This window comes from Chlorocebus sabaeus, chromosome 24 (assembly GCF_047675955.1).
Source record: "Chlorocebus sabaeus isolate Y175 chromosome 24, mChlSab1.0.hap1, whole genome shotgun sequence".
NCBI classification, from domain to species: domain Eukaryota; kingdom Metazoa; phylum Chordata; class Mammalia; order Primates; family Cercopithecidae; genus Chlorocebus; species Chlorocebus sabaeus.
The window spans coordinates 38110412-38135298 of NC_132927.1; the positions used below are offsets into that span (position 1 = coordinate 38110412).

General features: G+C 37.2%; 1 protein-coding gene across 2 annotated transcripts in view; it reads left to right on the forward strand.

Annotated features, from left to right (window-relative positions):
* HIF1A (hypoxia inducible factor 1 subunit alpha) overlaps positions 1 to 24887 on the forward strand; it is a 52759-nt gene that overhangs the window by 19674 nt on the left and 8198 nt on the right. Inside the window, exons 2-10 of one of the 2 annotated variants that reach the window (XM_007986903.3) lie at positions 4236 to 4426; positions 5366 to 5511; positions 5596 to 5680; positions 10568 to 10680; positions 11326 to 11528; positions 17138 to 17244; positions 18886 to 19033; positions 21768 to 21988; positions 22944 to 23230. In XM_007986903.3, the coding sequence (XP_007985094.1) occupies positions 4236 to 4426; positions 5366 to 5511; positions 5596 to 5680; positions 10568 to 10680; positions 11326 to 11528; positions 17138 to 17244; positions 18886 to 19033; positions 21768 to 21988; positions 22944 to 23230 (1501 nt within the window). Of the gene's footprint in view, positions 1 to 4232; positions 4427 to 5365; positions 5512 to 5595; positions 5681 to 10567; positions 10681 to 11325; positions 11529 to 17137; positions 17245 to 18885; positions 19034 to 21767; positions 21989 to 22943; positions 23231 to 24887 lie in introns of both variants that reach the window. The other variant, XM_007986902.3, reaches the window with a different exon arrangement.

A 24887-nucleotide genomic window follows, 5' to 3' on the forward strand; every position in this document is an offset into this window, starting at 1 on the left:
ATTTCACCAGATAATAGAATTGAGGTACATTAACTTTATTAGAAATAAATCTGATAATCTGCTAACATTTTAAATAGTTATGGTTTAACTTCAGTTCTCGAAGTCACATATTTTTACAATTAGGAATGCTAACAGGCTTTTTGTGCAATACGGAAAGATGACTTTAAATGCCTACTATTATTTTGTGTCCTTTTATTTTTTTTAATTTTTACTGACCTACTACAAAGCACCAAATATTTTGTGTTCTTAATCTGAAGAATAATAGACATTCTCTATAAACAACTATTGCTTATTCATGAACTTTGTACACAAGAAGCTTCATAAGACAGGGGCTCAATTATTTTTCTAAATATATTTCCTGTAATTTCAAGATATAATTGTTACTTTTGTGTCTAATACTGTATATTAAATAATAAAATAGTAAACATGTAAAAACTACAGTACCACAAAGATTGAGCTATTTTGCCAGTAGTATACTCCCAGCTTTAGATCTAGAACAGTCATAGAAATGGGGAAATAAACTATTTTGACTGTACTCTTAACAGAAACAGTACCTTATGCAGTAGCAGAACATAGCAGCGGCAGAACTTCATTTGACCTGTACTTAAAAACAAAATAGATGCAATTTATAAAATTTAGAGAAATATAGTGACCTTATTTGCATGCAGAAGATGTACTTCCTTCTGATCTATACATCTTCTGTTGTGCAATGTAAGCAATAAAACAGATAGTACAGGATTCATCTCTGTGGGACCTAGACCCCCTGGTCTAACAGAACTAATTATTGGTCAGTACTGTAATTCTGTGTTATAAAACTGATAAAATTAGCCTTCCTGTGACTAGACAAGAAGCTGGGCAGTTTAGATGCTGAAACTCATAAGAACTTCGGAAGCTTTAGCTTTAAGCTTACTTAGAAATGTTACAAGACCTCTAGTAGTAACATATGAAGACTATCATAAAAATTTCTCCATTAAATCTTTATTATAGATCCCCTGATTGGTTTATGTCTAGACTCATTGTGTGATAAAGGACCTAATGATTTTTATCACCTTCTTCATCTAATATAGGTTTGTCAACTCTATATTAGTTGTTTTCTTGAAGGCTGGTTTTCTTCCAAAATTCAGGCTCATGCTCAAATTCTTATTTTCAGTCTACACTAGCTTTTAAATATACTGTCCTTTAGATGCTTTATCTAACCTCACATTTCTAATGGATTTGTCTTAGACACTTATTGCCACTCCTTGGATAGTCACTGCTATCTTCAGAGTTCTGGACAACACATGTATTTCAGAGGAACTGGAGACATTCCATCACCATAGTTAGCTTGCTTGGATACCCTTTAAAAGCATATACTCAGGCCGGGCGCGGTGGCTCAAGCCTGTAATCACGAAACTTTGGGAGGCTGAGACGGGCGGATCACGAGGTCAGGAGATTGAGACCATCCTGGCTAACACGGTGAAACCCCATCTCTACTTAAAAATACAAAAAACTAGCCAGGCGAGGTGGCGGGCGCCTGTAGTCCCACCTACTCGGGAGTCTGAAGCAGGAGAATGGCGTAAACCCGGGAGGTGAAGCTTGCAGTGAGCCGAGATCCGGCCACTGCACTCCAGCCTGGGCGACAGAGCAAGACTCTATCTCCAAAAAAAAAAAAAAAAAAAAAGCATATACTCGCGCCTGTAATCCCAGCACTTCGGGAGGCCGAGGCGGGTGGATTACTTGAGGTCTGGAGTTCGAGACAAGCCTGGCCAACATGGTGAAACCCTGTCTGTGGTGCGGTAAACCGAGATCTTGCCATTGCACTCCAGCCTGGGTGACAAGATCAGAACTCCATTTAAAAAAAAAAAAAAAAAAAAAAAAAGGCATATATAGCATGTATTATAAGGTTTTCAATTTTTCACCAAGTGTTTCATTTGGGTAGTCATTTATTGGTAGTTTACATCAGTTGAGTGGTTCAGAAAAAATATGGTAAGTTGCTTATAAAATTCTGAATACTTTGGCTAGACACAATGGTGCAAGCCTGTAATTTGAGCCCTTTGTGAGGCTGAGGCAGGAGAATTGCTTGAGCTTAGGAGTTCAAGACCATCCTAGGTAATAAAGAACACCTGGACTGATTTTGGCATTTGAACTAATATTCAGGTTTAACATGAGATAATTGATCATCACTCTATTTTGGAGGCTTTATTTGAACCAAATAGAAAGCTATTTCCCACAGCTATCACTGCCTCTCACCTACAGCTTAAGGGGGTCGGGGAGGAAGTGAGGGAGTTTCTGTTAGGGCCAATAGGGACCTGCTAGATACCCCCCATCCTGGGAATGGTATATGGAACTCCAGTGTATGCTGGAATTGTTATTGTCATACTTTTTTTTATTTTACTCCTCTGCTTATACAGATCAAGTCATAACATTTTATTTTTAAGTTCAAATTGAACACATTTACAGAGAACAATGCAGCGAAATGAAAAATAAAATAGACTGCTGGCATTTGCATTTTCATGTAGCCTCAGTGACTAATTTTTTTTATTGTACAGCATTGAGAAAATCCTAGTTCATATAACTAGTTATAGTTCATATAGATTCATATAACCAGTTTTAAGTAATAATAGTTTCTTTCTTTTTTTACTCCACCATCTATCTAACCAGATGAAGATAATAGTTTTTAATAGCTCACCTTAAATTTCAAGGTACTCAAGTTAAATTGATCTACATGCTTGAGTTGAAATTTTTTGTATCAAAGTTCAATAACATGCTTACATTCCTCATTAAAGTATAAAAGTCCTGTAAGCACATAAACTTAAGTGCTAAAATTAGTATCTCTATTGTCACAATACAACATGTTATATTGTAACAAGAGCATATGCTGAGAACTGTGCCTGTTAGTCCAGAATGTTGCTTCTATGGTTGTACCTTTCAGCTTTGCAGATCATTTGGAAGGAGGAGAGATCTGAGGTGGATACAATTAGGTACTTCATTCACAGGATGTAAGGAGGATTAAGTAAAATAATGCTGACTAAAAGTCCTTATTTAGCATACTGCCCAATGCTCACGAAATCATAATAGCGGTTTTTAACTTTTGGTGAAGAACCTATTTAACAGGAGTGAGTTCAGGGGCATAGGAGATCATGTGTATGTTTAAAGTAGAAGCAGCATTCCCCATTAAGAAGAGAAATATAGTGGAAGAGCAAAGACTTTAGAGTAAAAAAACACCTGGATTCAAATCCTATTTGCTACATAATGGCTACTTTTAACCTATTGAACGCCAGTTTCTTCATTTGTAAAATAGGGACAATATTTAACCTATTTACAGGTTGTTGTGAGAGAACTAGGCACCTAGTACAGGGTAATGTTGGCACATGGTAACCTTTCATACATAAACTGTCGCTATTCAAGAAGCTATTAGATGTCACTAGGCAGTTAAGCAAAGGATGACAGATTTGCTTGGTGTGACAATGAAAATCTTTCTGACTCTGACATCCTTCTTGAAAGAGTTCCCTGAAGATATGTCATTGTATTGACACCTTTATCTTTGCTAACCTATCCCTTTAAATTCTGGGTATTGTGTGTGCCACAGCTTTTTTTCTTCCATATTCCTGCATTTATTTGGCACCTGTTGTGCCAGTAATAGATAAGTGGCTGCTAAGGGAGGAGGCAACCTGCACTGGCTTACAGCTGCTAATATCAGTTCCTATAGCTTATTGTTAGTGTTGTTCATGTGGTAAGGTAAACGGTGAGAAAGTACTGGAGTCTAAAGAAACTTGAGTAGAAATCAGTTTGTAGCTATTACCATTCTACCTGCTAACAACTCCTGTTTTCAAGTTATTATGTACAACTTTAGGCAGTTTCTCTAGCCTTAGTTGTAGTTTCTCTGTGTTGAGACTACTTTTTAATTCTATGAATTACAGCCTTAGATGTACAGGCTACTTTAAGTTTTTGCCTAAAATAAAAACATTCTCTCCAGTTACACATGCTGGGGAGGAAACACCTGCTTCCGACAGGTTTAACGCTTGGTTTTGGACTTTTTGTGAGAGTTCCTTATGTATGCAGTAATCCAAAATTTGTATAGTTGTCCTTTATAAAAGTACATTAATCTCGTAGACAAATCTCCATGTAACTTAATTACATGGCATCTTCTCATCCTTCTGTGATAAGCAGAAATGTAGAGTTTTATTCAAGTTAAGGCAAACTAACTTGTATACACTTTCCATCTCTTGTTTTTTGTTGTTGTTGTTGTTAAGTAGGATAAGTTCTGAACGTCGAAAAGAAAAGTCTCGAGATGCAGCCAGATCTCGGCGAAGTAAAGAATCTGAAGTTTTTTATGAGCTTGCTCATCAGTTGCCACTTCCACATAATGTGAGCTCGCATCTTGATAAGGCCTCTGTTATGAGGCTTACCATCAGCTATTTGCGTGTGAGGAAACTTCTGGATGCTGGTGAGTTATTTTACAAGGGTAGAAATAGGCCTGAAAATTAGAAGTTAGAAGTAAATAGAAATTATTTTTAGAAGGTGGTTGCAATGTGTTGATTTTGCATATCTCCTTATATTGTGATATGTACATGTTTAAATTTTTTCTGTAATTCTTACTATTTTTATCAAGCTTCATTTTTTTCTTATCAGTTATTCTTTGAAATAACCTTTTTTTTTTGCATTGTAATTTGTTTTGCTTTATTCTCTTAAACATACTCCCAATTCTTTTCTAATATAACATCCTTTTTATTACCTGCTTTTAAAGCTTTAGTCAGGAATAAGATACTGGCTTTTTGTTTGTTTGTTTTTTCCCTTTTTCTCCTGTTCCATCTACCTTTCTTTCTTTGAAAAACATGACTCAGGCTGGGCACGGTGGCTCACGCCTGTAATCCCAGCACTTTGGGAGGACCGGGGTGGGTGGATCATGAGATCAGGAGTTCAAGACCAGCCTGGCCAAAATGGTGAAACCCCGTCTCTACCAAAAATACAAAAAATTAGATGGGCGCACTGGCAGGTGCCTGTAATCCCAGCTACTCAGGAGGCTGAGGCAGGAGAATCACTTGAACTCAGAGGGCGGAGCTTGCAGTGAGCCGAGATCGCGCCACTGCACTCCAGCCTGGGCGACAGAGTGAGACTCCATCTCAAAAATAATAATAATAATAAGTAAATAAAAAACATGACTCTTCTTTCTTCTATGGTTTGCCTTGCTGCATTACTTTAATCATGAAAAGCAGCTGGCACATCTAATTATAGTCTTTCTAGCTTCTGGCCTTCACTGTTCTGTGTTAAAATGGCTGTATATATTAAAGTATCTGCAAGAAAACTTTATAAAAACACCTAAATATTATATCATTTAAGTACAACTTTTTAACTAATTATTTTCCTCTTCTTGTGCCCTTTTTAGGTGATTTGGATATTGAAGATGAAATGAAAGCACAAATGAATTGCTTTTATTTGAAAGCCTTGGATGGTTTTGTTATGGTTCTCACAGATGATGGTGACATGATTTACATTTCTGATAATGTGAACAAATACATGGGATTAACTCAGGTAAAATGCACACATATTAAGAGCCCTCCTATATGTTTTTATGATTTTATGATATAGCCCTAATTTTTAAAAATGTGTTTACAGTTTGAACTAACTGGACACAGTGTGTTTGATTTTACTCATCCATGTGACCATGAGGAAATGAGAGAAATGCTTACACACAGAAATGGTAAGAAAAGTCTGCTGTTTGATTTAATGTGACAGGTGGTTTTACATAATCAGATACTATTGCTAATTATTAAACTTTGCTATTGTAACTTACCTAAGGAAGAATGTTATTTCATGTTTAATAAAACGTTAAGTCTATTCTTCATTAAAACTATTATTCTAGTTTTTAGGAATTTCATTTTGAAAGCCCACCTAATTGCATAAATAATTGTGCATGTGTGAGAAATAAAATGGAAAAATAAATTAAAATCATGACCAAGAGAGTTATAAATAACCTTTTTTTTTTTTTTTTTTTAAGATGGGGTCTCGCTCTGTTGCCCATGCTGGAGTGCAGTGGCACAATCAGCTCACTGCAGCCTTTACTGCTGGGACTCAAGCGATCCTCCCATCTCAGTCTCCCAAGTTAGCTGGGACCACAGACGCATGCTACCATGGCCAGCTAATTTTTTAAAAATCATTTGTAGAGACGAAGTCTCACTGTGGTGCTCAGGCTGGTCTTGAACTACTGAGCTTCAACCATCCTCTCATCTCAGCCTCCCAAAGTGTTGGGATTACAGGCATGAGCCATCACCCAGGCTACCTTTTTTTTAAAAATTGAGATGGGGGTTCTCGCTGTATTGCCCAGGCTGGTCTTGAACTCCTGGACTCAAGTGATCCTCCCGGCTCAGCCTCCCAAAGTGCTAGGATTATAGGCATGAGCCACCACACCTGGTGGAGTTAAAAATTAAAATACACCATTAAAGCATGGAGAAATTATAATACAAATGGCAGATAATAGGACTTTAGAGAATCATTAAAGTTGAGGTGCCAGTCTGAGTCTAAGGCCCAGTAAAAAAAAGTTCACCAGAATTTTAAGACAAACAACTGCTTATCTGACTTCTTCGGATGTTCTCAATAATTCAAGACCGTATAGTTAGATTATAAGTATTACATTGTGGAGGCCCACATATTAACAAAAATAGACAGTAAGACCGCTAATTCTTACGAATGGTTAAAAATAATCAAGTGTTCCGAGATTTTTGGAAAGTACCTCGTGAATTAAAAAATTAAAGTCTTTCTACATTTGTGTGTTCTTAAACAGTGTATACTGATCATAATTATTTTAAAAATCGTGTGTTCTAAGATTTTTGGAAAGTACCTCTTGAATTACAAAAACAATTCAAGCAAGTCATTCCACATTTGTGCCTTCTTAAGCAGTGTATACTGATCATAATTGAACTTTTCTTCATGATGGAAAGATACCACAAGGAAAATTTCTTACGTTCTGCTGTCCTTTGTTGCTCTCCAATTTAAGTGCATACGTTTGTTTGCTTCTATATTATACAACCTCAAATTTATTTTTTGTATAATATTTGAGGTTTTCTTTTTCATATCATTTATTATAATAATAGCTAACCTCCATTGAGAGAATGCTCTGTGCCAAGACACTGTTCTTCCTATTTTATATGCTTTTAACTCCTTTATTCCTCACAACAACCCTGTGAAGTTAACTGTTAGACAATTTCTGTTTTACCAGGACACTGAGGCACAGAGTTACTAAGTAACTTTCCCAACATTATTTGGTTAGTAAATGGCAGAGCTTGGGCTGAACTTCAGTAGACTGGCTTCAGAGTCCACGCTCATTAGTCCTTTGGAGCGCTTTTCATATTCTTGAATTCTCACATTCTGTCTTTTTTCACGCTGTCAGCGGGACCTGACTCCTGTTTTTAAATTTCATATTGTGTTTTTACTGTTAATTTGGAAAACAAATGCATACTTTTTAGAATTCTATATAAAGGAGGAGTAAATATGCGATGAACAAGGACCTAAGTGGGCTGTCAGTGAGTTTAATATATGAGTTCTAATGTGCAGAGTTGAGGTTTATATTGACTGCTCAGTGCTTCCCTGGGGCTAGACTATAAATGGATGGATATTAGGAAGTATTGTTCTGATTTGGTAATGATGTTAATGCATTATTCTAAATCAGATAGTCTTAATATAGTTTAAATGTATGTTTCGAACCAAATGTTCTTTTTTAAAGCACACAAACATTTTGAAATCGTTCCTAATGTGGTTATGAATTATTGATGTTCCATTGGGAAACTAAAATGCAGATTTTTCTCTTTTAGAAACCAGGGACTGTTGCAAAGCATCATATTTTAGTGATACACTGAGAGCCAGTGGTGTGTTTATAATAGGACAAATAGTCCTATTATTCTTCTGTATAAATTCTAGAAAAATGCTTTAGAATTTATAAATTATTACAAAATAAGACTTATTTTTAGAGAGTTTAAAATTTAGGGTTTTTTTTTTAATGGTTTGTTGTTGTTTTTTTTTTTCCTCATTAGGAAAACACTAGTACTTTTCAGTTACCTTGATTTTTAAATTAATCTGCAGGTCCCCATTCAAAGGCCTTGGGTTCTTTTCAAAGGTCAGTATAATTCAAGCTTAGATTATGAAGGACTGAACATACCCAAAGGATTTTGTATGTGGATCTTTACTGCCACTACCACAACCATCACCACCTACATACACACACGACACACTCATTCTCTCTTTCTCTCTCTCTCCCTCCCATACTCCCTCCCTTCCCCTCGCCTCCCACCCCCACCCTTTGCTCTCATGGCATCTTTTAAAAATACACTCTTGAATCCTTCCAGGGAGGGCAAATTCACTTCTTACCTAAGTAAACCCAAGTGGCATGCATCAGTACCAGGACTGCCCATCTTGCCTAGTTCCATTATTAAATGAGTATAGGCTAGAATTCATCTTGTTCCTTAAGAGTCCAGCATTTCTAGCTAACCATGCCTACATTTAAACTTACTCTAATTTCTTTTCTACTTGACAGTGTTCTTCCAATATACTAGCATTACAATTTCTAGATTTGATTTTCTCTCCTGTCTTATTTCCATCCGTTTTCAAGTCTATTAAGATCTACCTCTTCATTTGTCTTTTACCACCATTCTTTTCACTCATACTCCTGCTACTGGCTCAGCCCTCTCATTACAGTCACGTAATTCTAACATATATATTGCTGCTAAGTTAATTTTCCTTAATTTACTGATTGTGCTTTTTAAAAGCCCCTTGTTGAATATTTAGGCAGGACTCCATGTGGACATCCACAGGCCTCCGTAGTACAGCCCTAACCTTCCCTTCTGACTTTGCCTTACTACTCTTCTATGTGTACTTTACATTGTGGACAAACTACTATATGCAGTTTTTCAAACATGTCCTACTTTTCCTACCTCTGTGCTTTTCATTCTCTTCCTTCTCCCTGGAACCTTCTAACCCATCTCTACTTACTGACATTCTAATGTCTCTTTTTCCTAAGCAGGACTTCTTGATTCCCCTTGACTAGAAGTTATTCCTCTAAGCTCTCCCTATCCTCCCTTAAAGCATTTTTATAAGTCTCAAGTACCAACTCTACATTGTGTTTTTGTTGATCTTACTATATCTACTACATTTTTAACTTCTTCAGGAAAGGTGGTGTGTCTTACTCATCTTTGTATTGCCTGCAATGTCTAGTCCAGGTTCTGAATAATAAATATTTTTATATGTGTTTTGAAGTACATTGACCAATGAAGATAAGAAATCAAGAAGCTATTTCCTTTTTTTTTTTTTTTTTTTTTTGAGACAGTGTCTCACTTTGCCACCCAGGCTGGAGTGCAGTGGCACAATCTCAGTTCACTGCAACCTCTGCCTCCTGGGTTCAAGTGATTCTTACGCCTCAACCTCCCGAGTAGCTAGGATTATAAGCGTGCACCACCACACCTAGCTAATATTTATATTTTTAGTAGAGATGGGGTTTTAACATGATGGCCAGCATGGTCTCAAACTTCTGGCCTCAAGTGATCTTCCTGCCTCAGCCTCCAAAGTGCTGGGATTACAGGCATGAGGCATGAGCCACCACGCCCAGCAAGATGCTATTTCCTTAGTCACCTAAATATAATCTCATTTTTAGTTATAGAAGGTTTGAAATAGGAGTGAATAGACTTTACTTAATTCTGACTTTATTTCTGTAGCTCTTTTTTTTTTTTTTTTTTTTTGAGATGGATTCTCACTCTGTCGCCCAGGTTGGAGTGCAGTGGCACAGTCTCAGCTCATTGCAACCTCCGCCTCCCGGGTTCAAGTGATTTGACTGCCTCAGTCTCCCAAGTAGCTGGTATTACAGGCACCCACCATCACACCCAGCTAATTTTTGTATTTTTAGTAGAGACAGGGTTTCACCATGTTGGCCAGGCTGGTCTCGAACTCCTGACCTCAAGTGATCCTCCTGCCTCAGCCTCCCAAAGTGCTGGGATTACAGGCATGAGCCACCATGCCCTATTTCTGTAACTTTTGATAAGTCATTTGATCTGTTGTTGTTTTCTTATAGTAACAAAGTAGAAATAATTTTCTGCCTGCTTTACTAGATAAATTAAGGGGAAAAAATAAGATATGTAAAAGTGTTATTTGTTATTAAAAAGAAAGTTGCTATTTTAAAGGTTCTGTAAATACATAGAGTGCTTATTAGAAATTGAGCTAACACATTCAGGAAAGAATAGTAAGAGTTTGCTGAAGTTCTTTCTTTAGGGATTCTTGTGTACTAATAGCACAGTTAAAGAGCAAACTCATACCATTTTTATATTTCTCTGTAGTTTGACTAAACTTACTTGCTTGAATGATTAACTGTTATCCCAAATACGGATTATCTTTCAGTCAACTCAGGGAATCAGAGCTACTGAGTAGTATGTGTCAGATCTCTTGGGTGTGCTGGAGTGAGTAAAAGGGGAATGAATTACTGTGTTCATGCTGAGACTTTTAATTGAACAGGTATTCAGTTGATCTAGGTGATGGGCACTTTGCTACTTTCATTGTAACAAATTTGTATATTTAGTTGCTTTAAAACTTTATTTCATGCTTTCATTAGGCCCTGTGAAAAAGGGTAAAGAACAAAACACACAGCGAAGCTTTTTTCTCAGAATGAAGTGTACCCTAACTAGCCGAGGAAGAACTATGAACATAAAGTCTGCAACATGGAAGGTAAGTGAAAATTATTTGTGATTGATGATACACTTTATTTATACATAGACATTGCAGTATTAAGATAACTTTAGAATTGTGAGGGAAGGTTTACAGTTCCTTGGTGTTTGGTTATGTAACATTTATACCTTCAACTGATTTGCATATGATTCCCAAAATCCAGAACCATGTAGTAATTTGCCAATTTGAGGCACAAACTTAAATTAGGTGAATTGTGGCACTGGTATACTAGGCTTACTTAATCAGTTGGCTTTGCCAACCATACAATATTTGGATCCTGGTAGGGCTTAATTTTCTATTAATCATGGTTTTGTATCTTTGTTCAATGTTGAGACATAGTCATCAGTGCAAGAAATAACTATCAAACCAGCCCAGATGATGAGATGAATGAAAAAGCAGCCTAGACTTTATATGAGGGGAATTTTTTAAACAGTAATGTATAGGCCCTGGGCAGGAAGTAGGTCATGGGTGGTGGAAAAACGTTCATTGATTTTCAAAAACCTGGTTAATCCACTAGTGACAGTAAATTTTATCAAAGCTTACTGGCCATGTCACACTCAACAACTTATCTCTGCTTTTTTTTTTTTTTTTCCCCTAGCATTGTAAAATTTTTGTTAACTGCTTTGTTTTCTTCTTCATACACAGGTATTGCACTGCACAGGCCATATTCACGTATATGATACCAACAGTAACCAACCTCAGTGTGGGTATAAGAAACCACCTATGACCTGCTTGGTGCTGATTTGTGAACCCATTCCTCACCCATCAAATATTGAAATTCCTCTAGATAGCAAGACTTTTCTCAGTCGACACAGCCTGGATATGAAATTTTCTTATTGTGACGAAAGGTAAATTAGATCTAAAATGTGAATTTGAAAGTTTTAATTAGTCTACAGCATTATTGAATATTCACCGTAGCAAAGATTCAATGTTGGCCATGCATGGTGGCTCACACCTGTAATCCCAGCACTTTGGAAGGCTGAGGCCCGTGGTGGGATGGATCATCTGAGGTCAGGAGTTTGAGACCAGCTTGGCCAATGTGGTGAAACCCCATCTCTACTAAAAATACAAAAATTAGCACTGCGTGGTGGCGGGCACTACTCAGGAGGCTTAGACAGGAGAATCGCTTGAACCTGGAAGGTGGAGGTTGCGGTGAGCCAAGATCACACCACCACACTCCAGCCTGGATGACAGAGCAAGACCCCATCTCAAAAAAAAAAAAAAAAATTACTCAGTGTTAAACTATGCTTTCCACTAAATTAAACAGAATAATACATCCTATAATATTAGATTAACTTTGTAAATTAATTCAGCCACATTTATTGAACACTTACTTTGTACTATGAACGCTTACTTTACTAGGTGCTATCCAGAAATTAAGATAAGTCTTTTTTTCCCCAGTAGGGGCTCTGCTTACTTAAAAAGAGAATTTCAAAAATATGCAGTGTGTATTTTGAGCAAAGATAGATTACCTTAGGTTGGGGACTAGAAAGCCAAGTGTTTGTACATCTCTTCATCCTACATATTTTCCTTGAGAAGCTTCAATCTTGCCCATGGTTTCTATCACTATTTCCCACATTTCTTTCTGTAACTAATTCTATTTAATTGCCAACTTAATATTTCTATCTGGATATTCTTCTGTATTGTAAACTAAGTATTTCTGTAACTGAACTGTACCACTACTGCCCCCAAACAACATCATCATCAAAAACTGCTTTTCTTCCTATAACGCTTATCATGGTTAATACACCACCATATGCCCATGACTCCAACAAAACTTTGGAAGTCATCCTTAACTTTTCTTTTACATTCATTGGCTACATACAGTTGATGTCTAAATCTTACAGATTTACTATCTACATATATCTCTTGATCGATTTCCTCCTTTCCATCTTTGCACTCCTGCCATTGAATTCATTAGCTCATTATTACCCTTGACTTGAGTTGTTGGCATAGCTGCCTTTTTGCCAACAGATTTGTACCCTTGTAATCTTTCATCCAAGTTGCCAGAAAGTGGGTGTCCTAATGTGAAAATCAGATCATGTCATTCTGTTGTTGAAAATGCCTCAAATGCTTCCCTTCATCTTTGCACACAAAAATATTTTGTTTATAAAAATACTAGATGAGGGAAGTAAATTTTCATTTATCAAAAGAAGATGTGCATTTTAAAAGACTGAAAAAAAAATAGACCTACACAATACAATCTAAACTTAGCATGGCAAACAAAGATATTTATGCTCTGGCCCTTGCCTACTTCTCCAGATTAATCAAGAGGAAGAGGGACTACTTATTCTGATGTGGCCGCCACCGCTCTATAGCTAGAGAGCTCCCCATGGTGTTTTAATGTCTTAGTGTAGTGGTCCCCAACCCCCAGTACTGGTCCGCAGACTGTTAGGACCCCGGCTGCATAGCAGGTGAGTGGTGAGCATTCCCACCTGAGCTTCACCTGCTGTCAGATCAGAGGCAGCATTAGATTCTCATGGGAGTGGCAAACTACTGTGAACTGCACATGAGGGATCTAGGTTGTGTGCCCCTTATGAAAACCATCTTGACCAGTGCCTGATGATCTGAGGTGGAACAGTTTCATCCTGAAACCATCCCCACCCCCATCTGTGGAAAAATTGTCTTCCACAACCTTTCCCTGGTGCCAAAAAGGTTGGGGACCACTTTCTTACTGCCTTTGCACATACTTTCCTATTCTGTAATGACATTTTCTTCACTTCTTAACACATACTTACCTTCCAAGCGCATCTACTCCTTTGTGGGACTTTCCTTGTTCCTTCAAGAAGAAGCTGCACTGTTGCTTGTACATACCTCTTTTGTTAGCATTTACTCTACTATCGTACTGCTTGTCTCATTTTTTACTATAAGGCTATAGTATAGTATAGTAGCTAAAGGGGACATAGGTTCTGTAGCCTGACTGCCAAATCCTGGCTTTGCTGCCTATATACAAATGATCTTGGACACATTAGTTCTTAGTTCTTGTCTGTAAGCATCAGTTTCTTCATAATACTAACTTGAAGATTATATGAGAAAACCAGTTTAAGCACTTAGCCATAATATAAAGTAGACAAGAAACCCCACCCCATTGGATAAGGAAATATGACAGAGCTCTGTCTTTAGAATCACATGTTAGTTTCACTCATGGCTTGCAGCTCTGATACTTACAATGTGGCCTTGGCCTTGGTACTTAACCGTTGTAAAACTCACATTCCTTATCTATAAAATAAGAATCATGGCTGGGTGCGGTGGCTTATGCCTATAATCCTAGCACTGTGGGAGGATGAGGCGGGTGGATCATCTGAGGTCAGGAGTTTGAGACCAGCCTGTCCAACATGGTAAAACCGCATCTCTACTAAAAATACAAAAATTAGCTGGGTATGGGGGCACGTGTCCGTAATCCCAGCTACTTGGGAGGCTGAGGTAGGTGAATTGCTTGAATCTAGGAGGCGGAGGTTGCAGTGAACCAAGATTGCACCACCGCACTCCAGCCTGGGAGACAGAGTGAGACTCCATCTCAAAAAAAAAAACATACCTCAGAAGGATGATGTGAGGATTAAAGAAGTCTGTTGAGTGCCTAGTGCGCATAGTGAATGCTTCACTACTGGTGTCAACTTTAAGAAAATGAATATAGAAAAGCTAAGAATTATTTTAAGGTGTTTACTACTAGTATTCATGTAAATGTATGATGGAACAGAGATTTCCATCCTATTTTGAGAAATTATTTTTTATTTTTTTGAAAACTTAAGGTAACAAAGTAGAGGGGAAGCCAGGGAGAAAGGAAGGTAATGGAGCAAAAATGAGAAAGGGAGTGACATTACCCTTTAGTTATAGCAGAAAATTAGCAAAATGATCATGACAGGAGGTAACAGTAAAGACAGTCAGCTCATATATCAACCAAAACAGTTTTGAGTTTGACCAACAGACTTATTTTCTGGTTTAGAGCTCTTTCCAAGAACTTCTCGCATCTATAACTCCTGAGAACCAAGCTATGGAAAAAATTTTACTCAATTTTAAGAAAATCTAACATATCAAGCTCCTAAATTCCAAAATATTCCACAAATAGCTGCTATTTACTATACTCAGTAATAATCATTTAAAATTATTCAACATGTTATTTGAGCATCTACTATGTTCATGGGACTAAAGTAGAAATGAAGATGAATAGTTCCTACCTCAAAATAAATGAGTTGTATACTGCTTTAGATCACGGGTTTCCTAGTCCATTAAAAACACTTTTTGGTCATATTTTCTGGACACCCCGACCCCTTTGGTACAGAATATAACCTATGTAATTCTCTAAAGTTAAATTAACTTCACCTTTTTTGCTTCAATATGTGTGAAACTGACCTTCTAGGAAAGCATATACAGTTGATATTTTTGACTTTCTGGTATCTTTTAGTGATTGACACACCTCAGATTGAGAAGCACTGATGGACATTAGATTAAATCAGCTTCCTATGACAATATAAACAAGACCCTCATTAATCTGATCCCCCTACCTACTTCTTCAGCATCATCTCATATCTCTCTCCACTAACCATATTATAGAATCTTTGTTACCTGCACCACATTAAACATTTTTAAAAATCTTTTGCTTATGCCGTACCTTTTTCCTGAAAGTGGTTTTGCCTTTCCTTTGTCTCTCTCTAGTCATAAGTCTCCTATAAGAGGCTGTTCCTCATTCTACCATTCCTTTGCATGGATAGGATTCCATGGAATAGATTCTCATCACTGCATTTATCACATTATTTCCTAAGTAGTACAGTACATCTACTGGAAGATTAGCCTCATGTTGAGTTTTGTCTTTGCATTTTCATACCTAGAATAATGCCAGGCACACATGGGCATATTAAGATTTGAATAGTGAAAAAGTCTTTAATTCCATGGGGATTTTATTTAAACAGAAAAATATAAGACCAATTAAAATTATTTTTAAAACATAATTTCAAGAAATATGACTGATTTTGTTTAAAAACATGTTTTCCTTTATAATGCTGCCACCTGGTGTTGCTGTGTTTAGAGATGGCCCTTTTTAAAGAATTGAGGGTTTGGGCTGAGTTTGGTTTGGGTTTTGACAAATCAGCTTTTCATTTATTTATTTATTTTGTAATAAACTATGGAAGATCTTGCCTTTAAGTGTGAGAACACAAGCAATGTTACTTTTATACCTTTATAGGGTATCTTGGCTATGTCCTTCCTGTAGTTAAGTGGGGTTTTTTTTCACACACAGCATGTTATATAAGGTTTGCTTGCACCTCAGTAAGAAAGTCCTGTGAAATCTAAAGGCTGAGAATCTAAAAGCTTAACTCACGTTTTGCTCCTAGAAAGACTTGAGAAGAGAGTAGTTCTGTTCAGCATGGTACTAAGAAGATAGCTTTCTCTTTCTCATGTCATGGTTGCCGTTACATACTGCTTACAGAGAATAAGCTCTAGTCTCTGTCTTAAATAAAGGTCTACTCTCTGCCAGCGAGATAGATAGGGTAATTGGATTGTTTTCCAATCTGTTTTCATTTGAAATATTGTTTTATCTGAAATTACCCCCATAATTTCACATAATGCCAAAAACTAAACTGAGTACAAGAGCATCTTCTAAAACCAACATAATTCCTTTAGTTCCCATTTAGTGTAGATGCTCTTTGGTTGATAATAGAATTGTGTAGTGGCTATTGATTTCTCAGAGTGAGGTGTTGCCTAGGGGCCTAAAAGTTACTACATAAAGCATTTGGCTTTATGAAAAAATGTTATAGATTTTATCTATATTTTAAAATAAGTGTCATTGACTGCCTTTATAACTTTTACCATTTAATTTAGTAGTATTTCTTATCTGTTTATTAATACCCTGCCTTGTTACCAAAAGTATGTATAATGAGATGTGGTAAGAATAGGTAACAAGTAGGCCGGGCACGTTGGCTCACGCCTGTAATCCCAGTACTTTGGGAGGCCGAGGAGGGCAGATCACCTGAGGTCAGGAGTTCAAGACCAGCCTGACCAACATGGAGAAACCCCGTTCCTACTAAAAATACAAAATTAGCTGGGCATGGTGGCACATGCCCGTAATCCCAGCTACTCGGGAGGCTGAGACAGGGGAATCACTTGAACCCGGGAGATGGAGGTTGCGGTGAGCCGAGATCATGCCATTCTGCTCCAGCCTAAGCAACACGAGGGAAAATTTGTCTCAAAAAAAAAAGAATAGGTAACAAGTTTGGGTGAAGAGGATAAAAGAGTGAAATAACAGGACGAACCTAGAGGACTTAAAGAAATGTGTGGTATTGCATTTAATAACTGTAGTTCCTAAAGGTGAGGTGTAAATTTATTCTAAGCAAAGGAGGATGCTCTTTATTTTTGAAAATTCACTTGTCCATAAGATTAATGCTTATCAGTTAACTTGGGAGGAGAAAATTTTTTATCAGTTAGTCTCCCTTTTTTTCTTAAATCTTGTATTTTTTACTAACAGAATTACCGAATTGATGGGATATGAGCCAGAAGAACTTTTAGGCCGCTCAATTTATGAATATTATCATGCTTTGGACTCTGATCATCTGACCAAAACTCATCATGATAGTAAGTACAATGGAAGAACTCAGAGATATTCTAATTACTTAACTGTTGCAACCTCTGTACAGTTTGGCTACCCATCAGATTCTCTGGTTAAAATGAACCAGTCTTCCCAGACTAAATGTGTTAACAGGCCTATTCAGTACAGATCTTGACCATTTTGTGTTTTGTATTTGTTGCAACAAATATCAGTAAAAATGGAATCATTTAATCATTGACAAAACTTGCTGGCATTTTAAATACAAAGACTTGAAAATCCAAATATTATAGAGTATTGAATAGCATAATTTTCAGAATTCACATAAATACTCAGAACAGTGGTTGGTATGTAAAAGGCACTCAGGAAATATTTGTACAATCAATGAATGTGAAGGTAGTGAACATCACATTTGGTAATAAGTACCATTTTTTTAAATATTTGTAAGTGCATAGTTATGTGTGTATATTTATGGGTGTGTATATTTATGGGTTACATGAGATATTCTGATACAGGTATGCAATACATAAGGATAAATGGAGTACCTATCACCTCAAGCATTATCTTGTGTGACAAACAATCCAGTTATACTCTTTTGGTTATTTTATTTTATTTTTTTTTCTTTTGAGACAGGATCTCACTCTCAGCCAGGCTGGAGTGCGGTTGAGCAATCTTGGCTTACTGCAACCCCTGCCTCCCGGGTTCAAGAGATTTTTCTGCCTCAGCCTCCCAAGTAGCTGGGATTATAGGCGTGTACCACCATGCCTGGCTAATTTTTGTATTTTTACTATAGACGGGGTTTTGCAATATTGACCTGGCTATTCTCAAACTCTTGACCTCAGGTTATCCACCTGCCTTGGCATCTGGCCTCTTTTAGTTACTTTAAAATGTACGATTAAATTATTTTTGACTATAGTCACCCATAACAAGTACCTTTGACATAAGATTTGATTCTGAATTTTACTCAAATGAATGTTAAGATCCCAAGATAAGTTAAACTTTGGACTATCTCACCTGTTTAATCTGTACCTATGCATGACTTCTGACTGTGATTGAGGATACCTGAATATCACTGAGTTTGTGTGATTGATGAGCCTTGAACTCAAGAGTAAATCCAAGTCTGCAGTCAGGACCCCCCAATCCTCAAAATAATACCATCATTAGGATTTATTCAGTACTTTCTCCCAAATCAATATTTAATTTAAATTGCCTAAATTGCCAAAAGACTTACAATGTGGTATCAATTTATATTTAAATATGCTACGTACAGCTTTTTAAAGCATCTTTGGTTCTCTGGAAACTTTAGTCAGAATTTAAGGAAGTTATTGTGGCACCATTTTCTTGAAAAAGGCTACTAATTATTCTCTAATCTTACACTTTCAACCTAAGTCATTAAAGGAATTTTAGTTACTGAAGATTGTATATTCATGAACTCTTCACTTAGCTCATTGGCAGCAAAGGAGTTTTATTTAGGGGGTTTGAAAAAGGAAATGGGTATATTTTCAGCTATTCTGGGACACACTGTCTGAATTTAAGCAGTTACAACTGATTCCACTAAATAAACATTTGTTTTCTAAAACAATGATCAACATTCAGCATCTGTTCATTTAATTGAAAATTCAAAGTTACAATATTTTCTTTGCATGATTCTTTTTCCTTTTTCCCCCTAGTGTTTACTAAAGGACAAGTCACCACAGGACAGTACAGGATGCTTGCCAAAAGAGGTGGATATGTCTGGGTTGAAACTCAAGCAACTGTTATATATAACACCAAGAACTCTCAACCACAGTGCATTGTATGTGTGAATTATGTTGTGAGGTAAGTTTGAGAAATAAACGTTTTTGGGGAATAAATAGTGATTCTTTTTGGATATTCTGTTCATTTATAGGAAGATAAGATTATAAATATTAACTAAATTTTAATTTTTTTTTTTTTTTTTTTTTTTTTTTTTTTTTTTTTTTTTTTTTTTTTTTTTTTTGGAGACGGAGTCTCGCTTTGTCACCCAGGCTAGAGTGCAGTGGCCGGATCTCAGCTCACTGCAAGCTCCGCCTCCCAGGTTCACGCCATTCTCCTGCCTCAACCTCCCATGTAGCTGGGACTACAGGCGCCCGCCACCTCGCCCGGCTAGTTTTTTGTATGTTTTAGTAGAGACAGCGTTTCACCGTGTTAGCCAGGATGGTCTCGATCTCCTGACCTCGTGATCCGCCCGTCTCGGCCTCCCAAAGTGCTGGGATTACCGCGCCCGGCCAAATTTTAATTCTTTTACATCTCTACCAAATTATTATTTTCTGTACTCTGACCTAGGTTTCCAGCCCAGCTATTCTACAGTGATACCACTAAATACTGTCAGTAGTTGTCTATCCCCATACCTTCACTCCTATTTTTAAAAAGACCATGAAAAAAACACCAGATCCATCGACTGGTTTGGTCTACTTATACAGGTATCGGCATATATTATCTCAAGACAGCTCTGTTCTTTTTGTAGGAAAAATACTGACCTAGGTTTGTATCATAGCTCTAGCACTCATTAGCTCCCTGACCTTGGGGAAGTCTCTTCATTTATCTGAATTTCATCTGTGTAGATAATCGTTCAGAAGGTTATAATGAAAATTAAATGAAATTCTATGAGATTAATAAGCTGTATAATGTAATACATGGCTCTTGTATATTCATGAACTTTTCACTTAGCTCTTTGGCTTGTGAATATTATGTACATCACAATTTAATCTTTCATTTGATCTATTTTACTAGACTCCTGCCCCATCTAGTCTACCTGTCCACATTATTACCACCTTCTATTCCACCTTGCCCATTACTGCCAGGCTAAGCTTTCTAGTGTGGATATCTCATCATCTTATTTTCCTTAGAATTTTAGTGATCTTTTTATCACTTCCAAGATAAACACTTGCCTAGGTGTATAGCATCCTTGTTTACCACCATACCTCACGCATCAGAGATTTAGCCTTCCCTTTAAAATCTAGGGTCACCCCTCTTAGGAAGACTTTGGCCAGTTTTTATTTTGGCCACTTCTGACACCATCCTTTAATGTTTTTATATTAGTGCCACAGAGTTCTTTTGTGACTTTACCATTATGTATGAATCTTCCACTTGGAATGTCTTTCTCTTCCTCACACCCCAGTCTGCCTAGCAAATGCCACTTGATCCCAAGTACCAGCTCATTAGCTTCTCAGTGAAGCAAGCCTTCTCTATTTTAGCAGTTATCACAGTGTATTTTAATTGTTTACATATCTACTTTCACACTGGGTTATAAATTTCTTAAGGTCAATCTTTGGTTCTTAAGGTTAATCTTTGCATTCTCAGTTCATTTCAGATAGTGAACATTTAATATGTTAATTAAAGGAGTAATTTACATTTAAGCCACTCGTGAAGATAAACTGTTGCTCATCATCCCTCTTCAACCCTATCCTGTAGGTGGTATCACCTTATGTTCTTACCACCAAAGAAAATATGGCCCCTCTCTTAGGACTATCCTTAGATCACGCCTCATATGTTGATGCCAAAGAGTTCTTTTGTGCCAATTTCATAAAGTGTGTCAGCACAATTCTGAAGATTTGTTGGTGTCCTTCATGTACTTGACTACAAATTGCCTTGTCATCATCACTCTTCCCAAAGGATATCTGAAATTCTTTTTTTCTTTTTTTTTTTTTTGAGACGGAGTCTCACTCTGTCGCCCAGGCTCGAGTGCAGTGGTGTGATCTTGGCTCACTCCACCTCCTGAGCTCAAGCAATTCTCGTGCCTCAGCCTCCCAAGTAGCTGGGACTACAGATGTGCACCACCACACCGGGTTAATTTTTTGTATTTTTAGTAGAGACAGGGTTTTGCCATGTTGGCCAGGCTCTTGAACTCCCAGGCTCAAGCGACCCATCTGCCTCAGCCTCCTAAAGTGCTGGGATTACAGGCATGAGCCACTGTGCCCAGCCTAGATATGTGAAATTCTTAACTGAAATTAGTCAAATTATATTGTACTGGGAATTTTTTTTTTTATTTCAACTTTTATATTTGATTCAGGGGATACATACATAGGTTTGTTACATGGGTATATCATGTGATGCTGAGGTTTGGGGTACAATTGATCCTGTCACCCAGATAGTGAGCATAATACCCAACAGTTGTTCAACCCTTGCCCCTCTCTCCTAGTAGTCCTCAGCGTCTGTTGATGCCATCTTTATGTCCACAAGTAACCCAATGTTTAGCTCCCACTTACAAGTGACAGCATGCAGCATTTGGTTTTCTGTGTCTGGGTTATCTCACTTAGGATAATGGTCTCTGGATGCATCCATGTTGCTGCAAAGAACATGATTTCATTCTTTTTTATGGCTGCATACTGTGCATTGTATTGGGTCTTTATTTTGTAATAGCATTTTAAAACCCTAAATGTGACAAAGTACACGTGAGTGATCATGCATCTCAAGAAATCTTAAAATGTTCCTGTCCGTAAAGCAGAATTTTTAAAGACTTTTTCACAGTCCCCCTTCCCCTCACTGTGTCAAGTGCTCATTTGTGAATTACTAATTTCTCTTGTTTTGACAGTGGTATTATTCAGCACGACTTGATTTTCTCCCTTCAACAAACAGAATGTGTCCTTAAACCAGTTGAATCTTCAGATATGAAAATGACTCAGCTATTCACCAAAGTTGAATCAGAAGATACAAGTAGCCTCTTTGACAAACTTAAGAAGGAACCTGATGCTTTAACTTTGCTGGCCCCAGCCGCTGGAGACACAATCATATCTTTAGATTTTGGCAGCAACGGTGAGTAGTTATTTTGTTAATGCCCTAAAGTGTGTCTGTTGCTACAAGCCTCATTTCAACTAAACATTACTTTGACGTTTTTTGTTGGTAATCATTTGGACATTACAAGCTAATATATTTTTATAGTTTTCTTAAATGTATTTGCTTAAATATTTTTGCCCTCATAATTTCTTACCATTCTTGCTTTTTTATATTGTTGGAAATTGTGCTTCAAAGTGTCCTTAAGGTATTTCTTCTTCCCACATAAATTTTTCCTGGCTGCTCTATTTCTGTATCCTGCTGTCAGATTTTCTCCACAGTTTAGCAGAGTTACATGGAAGTAGGCATTGTTGCATTAAAGGATAAAAAGGCAGTCATACTATAACATGAAGCATTGAAGATGAAAACTGCAATTTTAAAGTAGAGAACATTTTAATATATAAAGGTTGGTGTTGCCTTTTGTCTTTTATGCCGTAGAGATTAAGAGGAGGTATCAATAGTGGATTGTAAAGATAACCCAGACTTATGGTTATACTATACTATTATATGTCAACTTTCTGATGAAGGAAAATTTGTTAACATTTTGTTGTTTGATGAATTAGACAAATCTTTCGTGAAAAGGAACACAAATTTTTTGTATGTTAAAATCCCTGTGGCCAGGCGCAGTGGCTCACGCCTGTAATCCTAGCACTCTGGGAGGCCAAGGCGGGTGGATCACTTGAGGTTAGGAGTTCGAGACCAGCCTGGCCACCATGGTGAAACCCGGTCTCTACCAAAAATACAAAAATTAGCTGGGCGTAGTGGTGTGCGCCTGTAATCCCAACTACTTGGGAGGCTGAGGCAGGAGAATTGCTTGAGGTGGCAGTGAGCCAAGATTGTGCCATTGTACTCCAGCCTGGGCAACATAGCAAGACTGTCTTGGGTTAAAAAAAAAATCCTTGTATACTTTAGACTGACTCATATTTTTTCCCCACAGACACAGAAACTGATGACCAGCAACTTGAGGAAGTACCATTGTATAATGATGTAATGCTCCCCTCATCCAACGAAAAATTACAGAATATAAATTTGGCAATGTCTCCATTACCCACCTCTGAAACGCCAAAGCCACTTCGAAGTAGTGCTGACCCTGCACTCAATCAAGAAGTTGCATTAAAATTAGAACCAAATCCAGAGTCACTGGAACTTTCTTTTACCATGCCCCAAATTCAGGATCAGCCACCTAGTCCTTCTGATGGAAGCACTAGACAAAGTTCACCTGAGGTAGGTGTCATGATATAATCAGAAAGAGACAACTTTCAGATTTTAACATTCAAGAATATATTTATAAGTTTGACTCAAACACTCATTTGAACCACAAATTACATTTGTGTGTGTGTTTGAATTTTAGCACTTTAAAATTATTGCAAGAGCTATTGCCTAACTTAGACCTGAGCATATGTTTTAGGCTCAAAGATAGTCAGGAACATGGGAAGAAACTAGCTTAATATAAACCAAAAGGTGAAATGTACATTATTTCTCTATATCAGTAGGACAAAAACATCCTGAATTTGGACATTTAAAGAGAATAGTACTAAGTGTGCTCAAGGTAGCCACAGCCTATACCTGTTACCCCTTTTAGTTTGTTTTATTGTGTTTTGTTTTGTTTTGAGAGTCTCACTATCACCCAGGCTGGAGTGCAGTGGTGCAATCACAGCTCACTACAGCCTCAACCTTCCAGGCTCAAATGATTCTCCCACCTCAGTCTCCCGAGTAGCTGGGACTACAGGCCCACACCACCATGCCTGGCTGATTTTTTAACCATTTTTTTTTTTTGGTGGAGTCAGGGTTCTCACTATATTGCCCAGGCTGGTTTTAAACTCCTGGGCTCAAGCGATCCTCCTGCCTTGGCCTCCCAAAGTACTAGGATTACAGGCGTGAGTTCCCATGCCTGGCCCATTACCCCTTTGAGTTGGAGAACTGTCTGGTAGCAATAGACTTAACAGGGTTTAAATGGGAAAGGACTTTATAAATTCTTTGCCCAGTTTAGTCCAATTTCCATTACTATTTTGAAATTTTGGATAAGTGTAACATGAAAATAAGTGTTACATAAAATACTTAGTAACTGGTCTTTTTTATTCTGGATCTGTCTTGATATTAATTGTCCTATAAACACAATAAAAATAATCTTTAAAGGCTAGGCTGGCCAAGACTGGAGATATCACACAGGGCTCTATTTCTAAATCTAGAATGATTCCATTTTAGGGCTTCGTACATCTAAAAATATACTCAGGAGTAGGACAACTAAGATCCAAACATTATAACTTGATAAATGAGGCATAAATAAGCTTTAATAAGTGGTAAATAATTCTACATTGAATATTTGTTGAATAAAACTGACAAGCTAAGAGTAGGAGATTTGACATCTCATAGCCTTGTGGTGAATGAATATATATCCTATGCTCTGGTTGCTTAATTTACCCACCACAAAAAAAAGTTTGGTTCATCTTGGTTTTTATCTAACAAAAGTAAATCTAACAAAAACATTAGAATGAGGAAAGCAAAATTTCTTGTTTAGAATACACAGCTATAGTTTTTTGTTAAAATTCTTGCCCGGAACTCTTAAAATAGTAATAATGTACATTCGTTCAGGTATATGCAGGTAAAATAACTTAAGTTTCTACTCCCACCCCTAACAATAGCTGTGAGATTTTTACGTAGCTCAGTCACCACAGGAATGTGCCTTCTCAGTTCAAAGACAAATTCCAGTGAATGTAGCATCTAGTTAATTGGTCAATTAGGTACCATTGTGGAATGTGAATTACCAAATAGGTTTTATTCTTAGAATAAGGTTTCTTTTCATCTTAATTTTGTAAATGATGTTATATTACATAGTCAGAAATATGTATATTGGCAAAATTAGTTATCAGTATAAGCTTCA